The sequence below is a fragment of the Oncorhynchus masou genome, unplaced genomic scaffold, assembly GCF_036934945.1.
Source record: "Oncorhynchus masou masou isolate Uvic2021 unplaced genomic scaffold, UVic_Omas_1.1 unplaced_scaffold_675, whole genome shotgun sequence".
Taxonomy (NCBI): Eukaryota; Metazoa; Chordata; class Actinopteri; order Salmoniformes; family Salmonidae; genus Oncorhynchus; species Oncorhynchus masou.
The window spans coordinates 352,864-370,724 of NW_027016922.1; the positions used below are offsets into that span (position 1 = coordinate 352,864).

The following is a 17,861-nucleotide window of genomic DNA, read 5'->3' on the forward strand; positions in this document are numbered from 1 at the left end:
CATAGAGCAAAACAACCAACATATACGTATTCGTGAGAGTCTCACCTTGCCACAGAGGGGTCAACCTCTTGAAGCTAGGGGGCACAATTTTTATGTTTGGAAAATGAACATTCCCAAAGTAAACGGCCTATTTCTCAGGACCAGATGCTAGAATATGCATATAATTGACAGATTAGGATAGAAAACACTCTAAAGTTCCCAAAACTGTCAAAATATTGTCTGTGAGTATAACTGATATTGCAGGCGAAACCCTGAGAAGAATCAAACCAGGAAGTGGCTTCTATTTTGAAAACTACATGTTCCATAGCCTCCCATTGCTGCATTTAAAGGGATATCAACCAGATTCCTTTTCCTATTGCTTCCTCAAGGTGTCAACAGTCTTCAGACATAGGTTTAGGCTTTTATTTTGAAAAATGAGCCAGAACGATAACATCGAGTCAAGTGGTCACATGAGTTTTCCTCCCGCAACAGAGTTTGGATAGGTATTGCTTTCCCCTCTCCTACTCTGAAAGACATTTGCAGTTGATATATTATCGATTATATATTTTAAAAACAACCTGAGGATGGATTATTGTCACATTCTGACCATAGTTCTGTTATCTTATTCTTTGTTTTAGTATGGTCAGGGCGTGAGTTGGGGTGGGCAGTCTATGTTTGTTTTTCTATGTTGGTTTTTGTGTTCGGCCTAGTATGGTTCTCAATTAGAGGCAGGTGTCGTTAGTTGTCTCTGATTAAGAATCATACTTAGGTAGCCTGGGTTTCACTTTTGGTTGGTGGGTGTTTGTTTCCGTGTGAGTGTTTTGGCCACACGGTACTGGTTCAGTTTTTTAAATTCACGTTGTTATTTTCTGTTCTGAGTTTGAATTAAAAATCATCATGAACAAACCTCTTCAGACGAAGAGGAGGAAATCCATTACAATTATAAAAAAAAGTTATTACGGATATTATTTGGAATTTGTCTGTTGTCGTGACCGCTCTTTCCTGTGGATTTCTGAACATAACGGAGGTATTTTGGATATAAAAATAATCTTTATGGAACAAAAGGAACATTTGTTGTGTAACTGGGAGTCTCGTGAGTGAAAACATCTGAAGATCATCAAAGGTAAACGCTTAATTTGATTGCTTTTCAGATTTTCTGATTTTCATGACCAAGCTACCTGATACTAAGTGTACTTAATGTTTTGTCATGTGATCGATAAACTTACACAAACGCTTGGATTGCTTTAGCTGTAAAGCATAATTTCAAAATCTGAGACGACAGGTGGATTAACAAAAGGCTAAGCTGTGTTTTGCACTTGTGATTTCATGAATATTTTTTGTAATATTATTTGACTGAGGCGCTATGCTATTCAGCGGTTGCTGATGACAATTATCCCGCTTAAGGGATGGGTAGCGTCAAGAAGTTCTAAAGTGGAAAGAATTCAGACCCCTTGACTTTTTCCACATTTTGTTACTTTACTTTACCTTATTCTAAAATGGATTCAATAAAACCATTTCCAGAAATATCTTATTTATAAGACCTTTTGCTATGAGACTCGACACAGCTCAGGTGCATCCTGTTTCCGTTGATCATCCTTGAGATGTTTCTACAACTTGATTGGATGGAGTCCAGCTGTGGTAAATTTAATTGATTGGACATGATTTGGAAAGGCACACACCTGTCTATATAAGGTCCCACAGATGACAGTGCATGTCAGAACAAAATCCAAGCCATGAGGTCAACGGAATTGTCCGTAAAGCTCTGAGGCACAAATCCGAGACAGGATTGTGTCGAGGCACAGATCTGGAGTTCCCCAAGAACACAGTGGCCTCCATCATTCTTAAATGGCAGAAGTTTGGAACCACCAAGACTCTTCCTAGAGCAGGCCGCCCGGCTAAACTGAGCAATCGGGGGAGAAGGGTCTTGGTCAGAGAGGTGACCAAGAACCTGATGGTAACTCTGTGACAAAGCTCCAGATTTCCTCTGTGGAGATGGGGGAACCTTCCAGAAGGACAACAATCTCTGCAGCACTCCACCAATCAGGCCTTTATGTTAGAGTGGCCAGACGGAAGCCACTCCTCAGTAAAAGGCATATGACAGCCCGCTTGGAGTTTTACAAAAGGCACCAAAAGAAACCAGATTCTCTGGTCTGATGGAACCAAGATTGAACTCTTTGGCCTGAATGTCAAGCGTCATGTCTTGAGGAAACCTGGCACCATCCCTATGGTGAAGCATGGTGGTGGCAGCATCACGCTGTGGGGATGTTATTCAGCGGCAGGGACTGGAAGATTAGTCAGGATCGAGGCTAAGATGAACTGAGCAAAGTACAGAGGTCCTTGATGAAAACCTGCTCCAGAGCCTCAGGACCTTAGACTGGGGCGAAGGTTTACCTTCCAACAGGACAACAACCCTAAACACACAGCCAAGACAATGCAGGAGCTGCTTCGGGGCAAGTCTCGGAATGTCCTTGAGTGGCCCAGCCAGAGCCCGGACTTGAATCCGATCAAACATCTCTGGAGAGACCTGAAAATAGCTGTACAGCAACGCTCCCCATCCAGCCTGACAGAGTTTGAGAGGATCTGCAGAGAAGAATGGGAGAAACACACACACAATAGAGGTATCTTCTTGAGGATGGGGCTCTACCACAGCCGGCTGTGTACTGGCTGTAGCAGTCTGGGCAGCAGCGCTCTCTGGCACACAAGCACACAGGGGGCGCCACACACCACAGTTACAAATAATTATTGATCGATAAATCGAGGTCAATTGATCAGCAAATCAACTGACTGATTTGTTGACCGATTGATTACCTGATGAGTTCTATGAGTCTTTCCTCCAGATTGATTTTGGTGCGGTAGAGGTCGTCCAGTTCAGCTGAGGTCCGGAGCTCATAGCTCTGTTTGTCCTGACAGGCTTTCCGTAGTCCCTCCCTCAGCTCCTCACAGGACCTCTGAGACACAACCAGGCTCTCTTCACTCCTGATATAATACCACAGAGACATATAATACATGAGTATAATACAATGACTGACAGGCAAAGACTCACGTGGTCACTAAAGACACACAGAACTATATGTGACCGACCACCTTGATTCAGTCTTATGTAGCAAAATTTGAAATGGTGATTTTTTTTTTTTATACATTGGATAAAAGTAGAGACTCAGAGCTACAAAATTGGTATATCATACACTGCATTTGAGGAAACAATGGGAAAGTATTTCTGCTTTGAAAGTTGATCACTTGTAACCGCACTTTTGAGAAATGGCCTTTTAATGTTTTGGTACCTAGTGGAGAGCCCTTCTTAGTCTACACTTATTCAGCATCGTCCCACCCTCTTAAGCTTTAGCCCCACCCATCTCTTTAATGGTTGATCCAAGCATTCTGTGCTAACAGCAGTCAAGCACCCAAGCTAACTTGCTAGCTACTTCCAGACACAAATGAGAGAACCGCTAACTGAACATTACTCGCCGAGCTGGTTAGGCTGTTATGTTATCCAGCGTGTTGGTGATTGTAATTGTGCTGTCAGATTGTCCGTTGGTAAATTCAGAGCGCATACTGGGTACTCTGTCCGAGGAGTTGGGTTGATCCGAGCATTCTGACCTCACAACGGCAGTCAAGCACCCAAGCTATCTGGCTAACATTGGGCTAGCTACTTCCAGAAACAAATGAGACAACACCCCACTCTGACCATTTTACTCGCCCTAGCAGAGCTGGTTAGGCTGCTTTCATGTTATCCAGAGCGTTGGTGACTGTAACTGTAATGCAACAATTTAATTACGCTTTTTTTGCTGATGTTTACACCGGCAACATTCAACGGGTGTTGAGCGTTCGTAAATTCATCAGTTATTCTGAGCTCTCTGGCACACTCGGACGAGAGTGCTCTGAAATCGGAGTAGACAGAATTTATGAACGCACCAGTTACTTGCATATTGGAGTCTTTTGTTAAGACATGTAGCTAGCCCTAACCCTGCAGGTAGCTAACCAACCAGGTTCAATGTTAGCTAGCTAACAGTACACTTTAACTTGAGATGAAAACGACTGTCAAAATTAAAAACGTGTATGTTAGGAATTTTATGAATAATCACTAAACAATATCTACATTTAAATAGAACTATAACTAATTAAACTCTACCCTGTTTTACAATATCTGATTAATAATGTTAGTTCATAAGAAAGAGATTATGTAGCATGAACAAGGAGTAATTAAACACCATTCCAACTAGGTTGGGAAGGAATGGGTTGTGTGTTTTAAGTAAGCAAAGAGGATCATTAACCTATGTTTGAACCAACTCAACTATAACTCTGTGGCGTTTAGATAAGACAGCGAGAGCCCCTCCAGGTTTTCCCTAATCTGGAACTGTCTGCTAAAGTGGTAATAAACTATGGTAGTTAAGGAGTTAATCCAGATATAGTGTGTCATGTACGTGCGCTAGTGTGTTGAAATTAACTTTTGAACCTGCTTTGTCGAGATTCATTCTATAACCTATGACATCATATTTTATATATAAACTGTTGTACATGGCTCTATGGGCAGCGCGCTCCGAGAATAAATACTATTGACTAATTTTTAATAGACTGGTCCCTGTCTATTTTATGCAAATAAGGATCTTTCAAATTCTTAGAAACAGACAGTGATTTTAATTGAATTGGTTAATGAACACATGTAGGAATTATAAAATTCCCATGACCGTGTAGACTATCTTATCCATATACATCATGGTTGGACGTTTCTCCCTGTCACAGATGCCAACCTTTCCCTTAGTTTGAAGATGTAATCCGGAGAAAGGTGTTTCCTCTTCTTCTCCTTAGCTATCATACTCTAATTCCACTGATTTCAAAACTCGGTCTTCCAGAAAGTGGAGAGCAACACTTATGCAGTTCTACTAAGCAATATATTGTTTTTAAAGCTGCGTTAGACAGGATTACCGACACATATTGCCCAGCTCAAACAGAAGTGTGCAATATGGCAGACCAATCCGAACTCCTCTCCCGGCATGTCCAGCCCATTAATTATCTCAGCCAATCATGGCTAGCAGGAAGGTTCCTGACTTTTTCCATGGCTAAACCAACTAGGCTCGTAATTGAACCATTTGACTCATATTTAAGGATATAACACCAGTTTGTTATTAAGCCACATGAAAGTTCACATGTTCCAGAAGGCATTTCTGCCAAACAATGCATTTTGATAAAAAGAAGATTACATTCAAATGGTTGTCGTGTCGTTGCTGGCTTGATTACCAACAACGACGAAGACGGCCTACAGGGAGGAGGTGAGGGCCCTCGGAGTGTGGTGTCAGGAAAATAACCTCACACTCAACGTCAACAAAACTAAGGAGATGATTGTGGACTTCAGGAAACAGCAGAGGGAACACCCCCCTATCCACATCGATGGAACAGTAGTGGAGAGAGTGGCAAGTTTTAAGTTACTCGGCATACACATCACAGACAAACTGAATTGGTCCACCCACACAGACAGCATCATGAAGAAGGCGCAGCAGCGCCTCTTCAACCTCAGGAGGCTGAAGAAATTTGGCTTGTCACCAAAAGCACTCACAAACTTCTACAGATGCACAATCGAGAGCATCCTGGCGGGCTGTATCACCGCCTGATACGGCAACTGCTCCGCCCACAACCGTAAGGCTCTCCAGAGGGTAGTGAGGTCTGCACAACGCATCACCGGGGGCAAACTACCTGCCCTCCAGGACACCTACACCACCCGATGTCACAGGAAGGCCATAAAGATCATCAAGGACAACAACCACCCGAGCCACTGCCTGTTCACCCCGCTATCATCCAGAAGACGAGGTCAGTACAGGTGCATCAAAGCTGGGACCGAGAGACTGAAAAACAGCTTCTATCTCAAGGCCATCAGGCTGTTAAACAGCCACCACTAACATTGAGTGGCTGCTGCCAACACACTGACTCAACTCCAGCCACTTTAATAATGGGAATTGATGGGAAATGATGTAAAATATATCACACTCCACTTTAAACAATGCTACCTAATATAATGTTTACATACCCTACATTATTAATCTCATATGTATACGTATATACTGTACTCTATATCATCTACTGCATCTTTATGTAATACATGTATCACTAGCCACTTTAACTATGCCACTTTGTTTACATACTCATCTCATATGTATACTGTACTCGATACCATCTACTGTATCTTGCCTATGATGCTCTGTACCATCACTCATTCATATATCCTTATGTACATATTCTTTATCCCCTTACACTTGTGTGTATAAGACAGTAGTTTTGGAATTGTTAGTTAGATTACTTGTTGGTTATTACTGCATTGTCGGAACTAGAAGCACAAGCATTTCGCTACACTCGCATTAACATCTGCTAACCATGTGTATGTGACAAATAAAATTTGATTTGTGAAGTAGTGACCCTCAACATTCACCTAGCTTCCTGAATCAGGTCACATATATAACAACAGTCACCTGGTGAGGTTGTGTTGCATCTCCTCCTCTCTCTGTTGTATTAGCTTCTGTGATGTGGCGATCCAACTGATGTTGTCCTCTAGAGGTTGATGATAGTCCTGCTTGTCACTCTGCACAACAAAAACAACAACAACAACGTGTTCAGTTGTTAGAGGGTCGAGGTTAAGGAGTGAGAAGAGAAAAAATATGTGTTTGTGCCTGACCTCCATCTCCTCCAGTTTGGTCTTCAGGTATAAATTATTCTCCTGTTCCACCTCCACTTCAGACCTCACAGTCTTCAGCTCTTCAGACAGAACCTGGGGTAGATAGACAACCTCGAACTAGAACACTGTGCATTAGATCACAAACAGTACCTGTACATGCAGTTCAGTACTGGCCTGTGTCTGTAGCACTGTACTGGACTGTCTGTTGCACTACACTGACCTGTAACTACTGTGGTTCTGTCCTGACCTGTATCTGTAGCACTGTACTGGCCTGTGACTGTCTGTAGCACTGTACTGACCTGTAGCTGTGTCTGTAGCACTGTACTGGACTGTCTGTTGCACTACACTGACCTGCAACTACTGTGGTTCAGTACTGACCTGTAACTGTGGTTCTGTACTGGCCTGTATCTGTAGCACTGTACTGGCCTGTAACTGTGGTTCTGTACTGGCCTGTAACTGTGGTTCTGTACTGACGTGTAACTGTGGTTCTGTACTGGCCTGTAACTGTGGTTCTGTACTGGCCTGTAACTGTGGTTCTGTACTGGCCTGTAACTGTGGTTCTGTACTGACCTGTAGTTGTGCCTGGTGACTCAGTACTGATCTATAACTGTGCCTGTGTTTCAGCACTGGTCTGTGCCGCCGTCTGTGGTTCAGTACTGACCCATGGCTGTGCCTGTAGTTATGGACTGACCTGTAACTGTGTCTGGTGGTTTATGGTCTGGTTGCTGAGCTGATAGCGGAGTGCCTGGATCTCCTCCTGCTGTGCCTCCTTCTGAGCCCTGACCTTTCCTTGCTCTTCTTTCCCCAGCCTCCCCTTCTCCTCCCGCTCCTTCAGCAGCTGCTCCTGCAGGTCGAGGTTTTCCTGCTGCAGGGAGGTCATGCTGGTGTTCAGCTCCTCCTGAAACCTGTTGGACAGCGCCTCCCATCGCTCTCGCGCTTCCTCATTCTGGGCAGTGAGCCTGCAGATGAGGACCCCGAGCTCTGCTGTCTCTCTGTTGGCGTGGTCCAGGGCCTCCCGGATGTCTCCATGCTCCAGGGCCAGACCCTCGTAGCGTGTCTTCAGGCTGTGGAGTTCCTCCCTGGCGGAGACCAGCTCCAGGACTAGGCCTTGTGAAGCCTGAGCCTTGCGGCGCTGCTCCAGCCCCAGAGCCTCCTCCCTCTCCTGGGACAGCAGCAGCTCCTCTACCTGCTGTCTGTTGAGCCCCTCCACCTGACTCCTTATCTGCAACTCTACTCCCAGCTGCAGCCGGGCTCTCAGCTCCACAACCTCCGTTGGCAGACGTAGCACTTCCCCCTGGCTCCGCTGCAGCTGGGCCACCAACACAGCCGGGTGGAGGAGCTGCTGGGTCTGGGGACAGGGGGAGAGCTGCTGGGTCTGGGGACAGGGGGAGAGCTGCTGGGTCTGGGGACAGGGGGAGAGCTGCTGGGTCTGGGGACAGGGGGAGAGCTGCTGGGTCTGGGGACAGGGGGAGAGCTGCTGGGTCTGGGGCTCAGACTTAGAGGAAAGATGCTGGTTCTTCTCCATAGACAGTCCCTCTGCAGAACCAGCCTTATGTAGATTACTATGAGAACACTCTGCAGTCTCTTTCTCTGTCCCTAGCTTCTCTCCATCCATCTCTCCCTTCTCTCTCTCCTGCCCCGCCCCAGTCAGTCTGTCAGTGTTCTTCTCCTCCAATTGTCTGATCTTTTCTCTACTCTCCGTCAGTTCTCTGTCCCTGGACCTCAGCTCCTTCCTCAACTCCTGAAGCTGCTTCTCCATCGCCTTCCACTCCTGCACCTCCCTCTCCTCCTGCATCTCCCTCTTCTGGTGCACCTTCCTCTCCTCCTCCTGCAAAACCTGAGTCTGTTGTAGCGCTGCGCCCCTCTCCTCTCCCTCCTGCAGAACCTGGGTCGGTTGTAGTGCTGCGCCCCTCTCCTCTCCCTCCTGCAGAACCTGGGTCGGTTGTAGCGCTGCGCCCCTCTCCTCTCCCTCCTGCATAACCTGGGTCTGTTGTAGCGCTGCGCCCCTCTCCTCTCCCTCCTGCAGAACCTGGGTCTGTTGTAGCGTTGAGTCCCTCTCCTTCTCCTGCACATCAATCAATATCAAAGTAACATTCACTTTTTACACTTTTCCTTAGTGACATGAAATACAATACTAGGTGCCACACAGCAGAAATGTATTAATAATGGCTTAGTAGCAGACAAACGTTTGGTACCTGGCTGTCTAGTTTAGACAACAGATCAATGTTGTTGAGGTTGGCTGTCACAGCTTCCCGGTTGTGAGCCAATAGCTTCCCCTGCAGCTCTCTGACCTCGTTCCTCAGCCCCTCTGCCTCCTGGTCTAGCTCTCTGACTCGCTGTAACAATTTCGCCTGTCTCGCCTCTGATTGGTGCAGCAGCTCCTTCTGTCTGAGCTCTGAATGGTCAACCAGGATGCGTAGGTCGTCTGCGGCAGTGCAGGGTGTGGAGACTCCATGTAGCTCCTCCCCCAGCTCCCCTAACTCCTCCCCCAGGTCAGCCAGCAAACTGGAACCGTATTCTTGAGCTTTGAACTCCTGCAACTAGAGAGACCGTCAGTCAGTCAGTCAGTCAGTCAGTAAATCAATCAATTGAATAATCAATCAGTACGTACTCCTGAGTAGCTGACCAGGCTGTTGACACTGGAACAACGACTGGGAGGTTTCCAGAGGTGGGTGGAGTTAGACCCCAGAGTCCTCCTAGAGTTAGACACAACAGAGTGAACTATAGTCATCTATATCACAACAGAGTGAACTATAGTCATCTATATCACAACAGAGTGAACTATAGTCATCTATATCACAACAGAGTGAACTATAGTCATCTATATCACAACAGAGTGAATGTCGGATTAAGTGATATGACATGCTATTCTATAAAATCCTTTCTCTGTAATTAATATTACTTGATCGAGCTAATCATGTAAATGTAATTAAATAGAAAGTCAGGGCACCACGAAAAAATGTTTATAGAGCTGTTATCTTCCGAACAAACTCTTAAAGACCCAGTAATCTTTTACATCAATAGTAGTCAATATTAATCGTCACCTTATTTCAGTTTCATCTGAAGTCCTAGAATTCTTGGTTATCTTCACGAACCCTGGCTAACAAGTTGAATCAGCAATGCAAAATTGGGTTTAATTATCTATTTACCTAATACCTAACTAATCACACAGAATTACATATACACAGAATGGATCATACATTGATTACAAATTATGTCATGAAGGAAAACGTCCCTAGTGGACGGAATAGATATGACAGCTGGTTACACAAAGAACGAGGGTTGGGATTGAGTGAAAGAGTGGAAAGACTGAGGAACAAAGGTGAAGCTGTGCTATCGTAAATACGGTATCTTATGCATTCTAAATTACCGCCCATTTGCAAAAGGAAAATGCAATAAATATTTACTCTGAGCTGCACTTCGGGAGGTTGGTCATAGATGCTGGCCGTGTTGGCCAACAGAGATCTTCCTCGGAAGAATGTCTCTGGTGGTAAACAGAATATGTTGTAGTATCTTCATTGTGAGTTAGACTGGATACTTTGTCCGTCCTTTCCTAGCCCACGTTTACAGTTGTTGCTAACTCAACGGCTAGGATGTCTTACTACCTTAGTGAATAAGAGTTCAAAGTTCATACCATTCAGTCAAAGCTCACGCTGAGGTTGGCTTAGTTCTGTGGTTGACATGTTAGTCCTTTTAATGTGGGACCGTCGTCCTCTCAACAGGAGGTTACTTTTTCGTCTAGGGCTTTATATAGTGATAGGAGAGAGGGCATGGTTCATAGTTTACAACCAATGTCTCTTCACATAGGCGACCCACTGAGTAGAGCAGAGCTTTACCCTTATGAAAACCCAATTCTCTCATTTGGAAGCTAAAATTCCATTTCACCTTTTCAAAAATAGTTTCATATTTAAACATTTAAATTGCACAATTCCATGTGAATCTGATAACTATAATGTGTAGACTTTCCAGGATACAGCTTATGTCATCCTATCATTAAAAAGAATGTCTCAGATGACAACAGAACTGACATCATATTAATTTAGTATCAATGCATATTTTCAACTGGTTGGATTACCGAAATATGGTTCCTTTCCCCCCAACTTTTGATGTTCCCCGACTCTATGTTTAACAAAGGCTCTTCAAGAGTCCTTCAGTAGAGTCAAGAGAGAGAGAGGGGAGAAAGGTATTTATGGGGGGTCATAAACCTTACCCACAGGCCAACGTCATAACATCATGTACAGTGGGGCAAAAAAGTATTTAGTCAGCCACCAATTGTGCAAGTTCTCCCACTTAAAGATGAGAGAGGCCTATAATTTTCATAGGTTCACTTCAACTATGACAGACAAAATGAGGAAAACAAATCTAAAAAATCACATTGTAGGATTTTTAATGAATTTATGTGCAAATTATGGTGGAAAATAAACTTTTGTTATTGACCAAATACTTATCTCAATACTTTGTTGTCATTGCCAACAAAGGGTAAATAGAGGTCAAATGTTTTCTGTAAGTCTTCACAAGGTTTTCACACACTGTTGCTGGTATTTTGGCCTATTCCTCCATGCAGATCTCCTCTAGAGCAGTGATGTTTTGGGGCTGTTGCTGGGCAACATGGACTTTCAACTCCCTCCAAAGATTTTCTATGGGGTTGAGATCTGGAGACTGGCTAGGCCACTCCAGGACCTTGAAATGCTTCTTATGAAGCCACTCCTTTGTTGCCCGGGCGGTGTGTTTGGGATCATTGTCATGCTGAAAGACCCAGCCACGTTTCATCTTCAATGCCCTTGCTGATGGAAGGAGGTTTTCACTCAAAATCTCACGATACATGGCCCCATTCATTCTGGTCCCTTTGCAGAAAAACAGACCCAAAGCATGATGTTTTCACCTCCATGCTTCACAGTAGGTATGGTGTTCTTTGGATGCAACTCAGCATTCTCTGTCCTCCAAACACGACAAGTTGAGTTTTTACCAAAAAGTTCTATTTTGGTCTGACCATATCTGACCATATGACATTCTCCCAATCTTCTTCTGGGTCATCCAAATGCTCTCTAGCAAACTTCAGACGGGCCTGGACATGTACTGTCTGGCGGGCCTGAACATGAGTCCCTGGCAGCGTAGTGTGTTACTGATGGTAGGCTTTGTTACTTTGGTCCCAGCTCTCTGCAGGTCATTCACTAGGTCCCCCCATGTGGTTCTGGGATTTTTACATTTACATTTAAGTCATTTAGCAGACGCTCTTATCCAGAGCAACTTACAAATTGGATTTTTGAGATCTTGCGTGGAGCCCCAGATCGAGGGAGATTATCAGTGGTCTTGTATGTCTTCCATTACCTAATAATTGCTCCCACAGTTGATTTCTTCAAACCAAGCTACTTACCTATTGCAGATTCAGTCTTCCCAGCCTGGTGCAGGTCTACAATTTTGTTTCTGGTGTCCTTTGACAGCTCTTTGGTCTTGGCCATAGTGGAGTTTGGAGTGTGACTGTTTAAGGTTGTGGACAGGTGTCTTTTATACTGATAACAAGTTCAGACAGGTGCCATTAATACAGGTAACGAGTAGAGGACAGAGGAGCCTCTTAAAAAAGAAGTTACAGGTCTGTGAGAGCCAGAAATCTTGCTTGTTTGTAGGTGACCAAATACTTATTTTCCACCATAATTTGCAAATAAATTCATTAAATTCTATCCTATTTTTTTTTTCTAATTTTGTCTGTCATAGTTGAAGTGTACAAATGATGACAATTACAGGCCTCTCATCTTTTTAAGTGGGAGAACTTGGTGGCTGACTAAATACTTTTTGCCCCACTGTACCCCAACCAGAAGCCCTGGATTACAGGCAACATTCAAACTGAGCTAAAGGGTAGAGCTGCCGCTTTCAATGTGCGGGACTTTAACCTGGAAGCTTACAAGAAGTCCTGCTATGCCCTGCGACGAACCATCAAACAGGAAAAGCGTCAATACAGGGCTAAGATTGAATCATACTACACTGGCTCCGACGCTCGTCGGATGTGGCAGATGTGGCAAAACTATTAGACTACAAAGGGAAGCACAGCCGCGAGCTGCTCAGTGACAGGAGCCTACCAGACGAGAAATCACTTCAATGCTTACTTCGAGGCAAGCAACACCGAGGCATGCATGAGACCATCAGCTGTTCCGGACTACTGTGGGATCACGCTCTCCGTAGCCGACGTGGGTAAGATGTTTAAACAGGTTAACATTCACAAGGCTGCGGGGCCAGATGGACTACAGGGACGTGTGCTCCGGGCATGTGCTGACCAACTGGAAGGTGTCTTCACTGACATTTTCAACATGTCCCTGATTGAGTCTGTAATACCAACATGCTTCAAGCAGACCACTATAGTCCCTGTGCCCAAGAACACAAAGGCAACCTGCCTAAATGACTACAGACCCTTAGCACTCACATCTGTAGCCATGAAGTGCTTTGAAAGGCTGGTAATGGCTCACAACACCATTATCCCAGAAACCCACTCCAATTTGCACAGAGCCCAAAAAGATACACAATCTCTATTGCACTCCACACTGCCCTTTCCCACCTGGACAAAACAAACACCTATGTGAGAATGCTATTCATTGACTACAGCTCAGCGTTCAACACCATAGTACCCTCAAAGCTCATCACTAAGCTAAGGACCATGGGACTAAACACCTCCCTTTGCAACTGGATCCTGGACTTCCTGATGGGCCGTCCCCCCAGGTGGTAAGGGTAGGTAACAACACCTGCTGCGCTGATCCTCAAAACAGGGGCCTCTCAGGGTTGTGTGCTTAGTCCCCTCCTGTACTTCCTGTTCACCCACCACTGCGTGGCCAAACACGAATCCAACACCATCATTAAGTTTGCTGACGACACAACGGTGGTAGGCCTGATCAACCGACAACGATGAGACAGCCTATAGGGAGGTCAGAGACCTGGCAGTGTGGTGCCAGGACAACAACCTCTCCCTCAATGTGAGCAAGACAAAGGAGGTGATCGTGGACTACAGGAAAATGAGTGCCAAACATGCCCCCATTCACATCGACGGGGCTACATTGGAGCGGGTCGAGAGTTTCAAGTTCCTTGGTGTCCAAATCACCAATGAGCTATCATGGTCCAAACACACCAAGACAGACGTGAAGAGGGCATGACAACGCTTTTTCCCCTCAGGAAACTGAAAAGATTTGGCATGGGTCCCCAGATACGAAAAAAGTTCTACAGCCGCACCATCGAGAGCATCCTGACCGGTTGCATCACCACCTGGTATGGCAACTGCTCAGCATCCGACCGTAAGGAGATACAGATGGTAGTGTGTACAGCACAGTACATAACTGGGGCCAACCTTCCTGACATCGAGGACCTATATACTAGGCGGTGTCAGAGGAAGGCCCAAAAATTGGTCATAGACTGTTCTCTCTGCTACTGCACAGCAAGCGGTACCGGAGCGCCAAGTCTAGGACCAAATGGGTCCTTAACAGCTTCTACCTCCAAGCCATAAGACTGCTGAACAATTAATCAAATGGCCACCCGGACTATTTACATTGACCCCCACCCCCTCCAGCCCTTTGTTTTTACACTGCTGCTACTCACAGTTTATTATCTATGCATAGTCACTTTACCCCTACCTACATGTACAAATTACCTCGACTAACCTGTACCCCCGCACATTGACTTGGTATGGTATCCCCTGTATATAGCCTCCACATTGACTCTGTACTGGTACCCCCTGTATATAGCCTCCACATTGACTCTGTACTGGTACCCCCTGTATATAGCCTCCACATTGACTCTGTATCGGTACCCCCTGTATATAGCCTCCACATTGACTCTGTACTGGTACCCCCTGTATATAGCCTCCACATTGACTCTGTACCGGTACCCTCTGTATATAGCCTCCACATTGACTCTGTACTGGTACCACCCCTGTATATAGCCTCCACATTGACTCTGTACCGGTACCCCCTGTATATAGCCTCCACATTGACTCGGTACGGTATCCCTTGTATATAGCCTCCACATTGACTCTGTACTGGTACCACCCCTGTATATAGCCTCCACATTGACTCTGTACTGGTACCCCCAGTATATAGCCTCCACATTGACTCTGTACTGGTACCCCCTGCATATAGCCTCCGCATTGACTTGGTACGGTATCCCCTGTATATAGCCTCCACATTGACTCGGTACGGTACCCCCCTGTATATAGCCTCCACATTGACTCTGTACCGGTACCCCCTATATATAGTCTCCACATTGACTCTGTTCCGGTACCCCCCTGTATATAGCCTCCACATTGACTTGGTACGGTATCCCCTGTATATAGCCTCCACATTGACTCGGTACGGTACCCCCTGTATATAGCCTCCACATTGACTCGGTACGGTACCCCCCTATATATAGTCTCCACATTGACTCGGTACGGTACCCCCTGTATATAGCCTCCACATTGACTCTGTACCAGTACCCCCTGTATATAGCCTCCACATTGACTCTGTACCAGGTACCCCCTGTATATAGCCTCCACATTGACTCTGTACCGGTACCCCCTGTATATAGCCTTGTTATTAGTATTTCATTCTGTAACTTTTTTTCTTTCGTTTATTCAGTAAATATTTTCGTAACTCTATTTTCTGAAAACTGCATTGTTGGTTAAGGGCTTGTGTCATGACGTGCCCTGGGGGGAGGATCATAGCCTTAATTTTAATTTTGCTGGACCCCAGGAAGAGTAGCTGCTGCTTTTGCAGCAGCTAATGGGGATCCATAACAAATACAAATAGTCCCCCCCCTCTCTCTCTCTTTCTCCACAGTTTATGGCAGTCATAAATACTCTGGGTCTGTAGTTTTGAGATTGGAATGTGTGACTGTGGGACACAGAGAGACTTGGCCAAACTCCTTATCCTCAAAATGGGAGAATAAAACAATATTTTTACTTTTAAGAATGTGGGAATGGTCCGTGGACACTTAACCTGTTGAAACTCCCCATCCCGGATCCGGGATCGTGACTAAAGCCTCAGGCTTATTAGCATAACGCAACGTTAACGATTTCTGAAAATCGCAAATAAAATTAAAATAATGCGCCTGCTCTCAAGCTTAGCCTTTTCTTAACAACACTGTCATCTCAGATTTTCAAAATATGCTTTTGAACCATAGCAATTGACTAATTTGTGTAAGAGTATGCTAAGCTAGCTTAGCATTTTGAGTAGCATTTAGCACACACCATTTTCACAAAAACCAGATAACCAAATAAATAAAATAATTTACCTTTGAAGAGCTTCGGATGTTTTCAATGAGGAGACTCTCAGTTACATACCAAATGCGCAGTTTTTCCTGAAAGCGTCTGTGTGTAGGAGAAATCGTTCCGTTTTGTACATCACATTTGGCTAACGAAACGAAAATTCAGTCACCTACAACGTCAAACTTTTTCCGAATTAACTCCATAATATCGACCGAAACATGTCAAACGTTGTTTGGAATCAATCCTCAAGGTGTTTTTTCACATATCTCTTCATTGATATATCGTTCGTGGAAGCCTGCATTCTCCTCTGAATGGAAAAATACTTGCAGCTGACTTTTGCGCACCAATTTCGGCGCAGGACACCGGGCGGACACCTGGTAAATGTGGTCTCTTATGGTCAATCTTCCAATGATATGCCTACAAATACGTCACAATGCTGCAGACACCTTGGGGAAACGACAGAAAGGGCAGACTTACTCCTCTCGCATTCACAGCCATATAAGGAGACAATGGAAAACAGAGCCTCAAAAATCCTGCTCATTTCCTGGATGCCGTCTCATCTTGGTTTTGCCTGAAGCTCACGTTCTAGGGCACGCACAAAAAATATCTTTGCAGTTCTGGACACGTCAGAGTGTTTTCTTTCGAAAGCTATCAATTATATGCATAGTCGAGCATCTTTTTGTGACAAAATATCTTGTTTAAAACGGGAACGTTTTACATCAAAAAATGAAATTGCGCCCCTAGAGTTTCAACAGGTTAAGGGACAGTTATGACGAGTGTGTTTCATTTGGTGACATCATGAGGGACAGGAAACAGACATAACTCTATCTCTTAAGGGGTACATTTACCAGCGGTTTACATCTAAATGTGTAACGAATGTGATTAAACATGAAACTATCTGTGAAAAGATGTGATATTAAGTTTCTAAATGATAGTATGAATTTTCATAGAAAGATTAACTAGTCAGTGGCCACACCCCCGTTAGCCCAGACATCACATTACGCGTCAAAGAACCACCCTTTTTTCCAGAGTATAAAACCTACTTCTTACAAAATCTACATTAAGTCAGAGAACGCCGGGACAGAGTGCCCACGTTGGAATGACTACAATTCTATTGACCATTAGATCATACAGCTGTAGTTTTGGCTACACAGCTGGAAATGGTTAAACTCTGAGACTGTTGATCACTACAGAATAAGAGCAAATATTAGACACATAATTACTAGTCTGCAGCTAGAAATTACATAAGTCTAGTACGACTACCACCGACGCATCTATTCTATGAAAACATTTCCGAATGATACTCTGAAGTAACCATTCTAACCACCGACAACCACGAAAGACATTGACTTCTGGGAAAGTTAACCAGAGAGACTCTGATGAACCCTACAGAACGATCAAGTGTTTTCAACAGAGAGACAACAACGACATACAAGCGTAAATATGTACATTGTAATTTCTTTCAGAATGAGCGTCCGTTCATTAGCATGTCAATGAGTACAATTATCCACTGTGTGTTGTTAATCGATTTAGTCTTTCCCGCTCTTTCGCAGTCCCCACCCGTTTCCTTTGTCTACCAATCTGTCATTTATCCACTCGCTATCATTTAGTAACCCAAATATCCACCATTTGTTATGTAATTCTGTGTGATTATTTAGTTGGTTAGAAAAAAAATACTTAAGCCAATTTGTATCGCTGATTCATGATTTAGGCTAGGGTTCGTGCAGATATTCAAGGGTTTGCAACATTCAGTAATGAGAACTGATGAGGTAATAATAACAATGAGACTAAACGATCAGCTATTAAAATATCTGAAGAGTTATATTCGGGAAAATTATAAACTCTGTAAATCTCAACATTCTCCGTGGTGACCCGACTTCCTAGTTAATTAATGTTCACATAAATAGTTTAATCACGTAATAATTAAACAGAACTGATTTGATATAAATAAGTCTTCACATTTAATGGTAGTCCAGACACGACACTTGTAAGTAAGCATTT

At 44.3% G+C, this 17,861-nt stretch overlaps 1 protein-coding gene across 2 annotated transcripts in view; it reads right to left on the reverse strand.

The window, feature by feature from the left end:
* The window catches only part of LOC135539341 (FYVE and coiled-coil domain-containing protein 1-like), a 41,919-nt gene that overhangs the window by 17,533 nt on the left and 6,525 nt on the right, over window positions 1-17,861 (reverse strand). For both annotated transcript variants that reach the window (XM_064965162.1, XM_064965163.1), the window contains exons 7-12: window positions 9,252-9,336; window positions 8,836-9,180; window positions 7,332-8,705; window positions 6,641-6,733; window positions 6,438-6,547; window positions 2,788-2,955 (exon numbers count right to left, since the gene is read on the reverse strand). In XM_064965162.1, coding sequence (XP_064821234.1) covers window positions 2,788-2,955; window positions 6,438-6,547; window positions 6,641-6,733; window positions 7,332-8,705; window positions 8,836-9,180; window positions 9,252-9,336 — 2,175 coding nt within the window. The remainder of the gene's footprint in view (window positions 1-2,787; window positions 2,956-6,437; window positions 6,548-6,640; window positions 6,734-7,331; window positions 8,706-8,835; window positions 9,181-9,251; window positions 9,337-17,861) is intronic.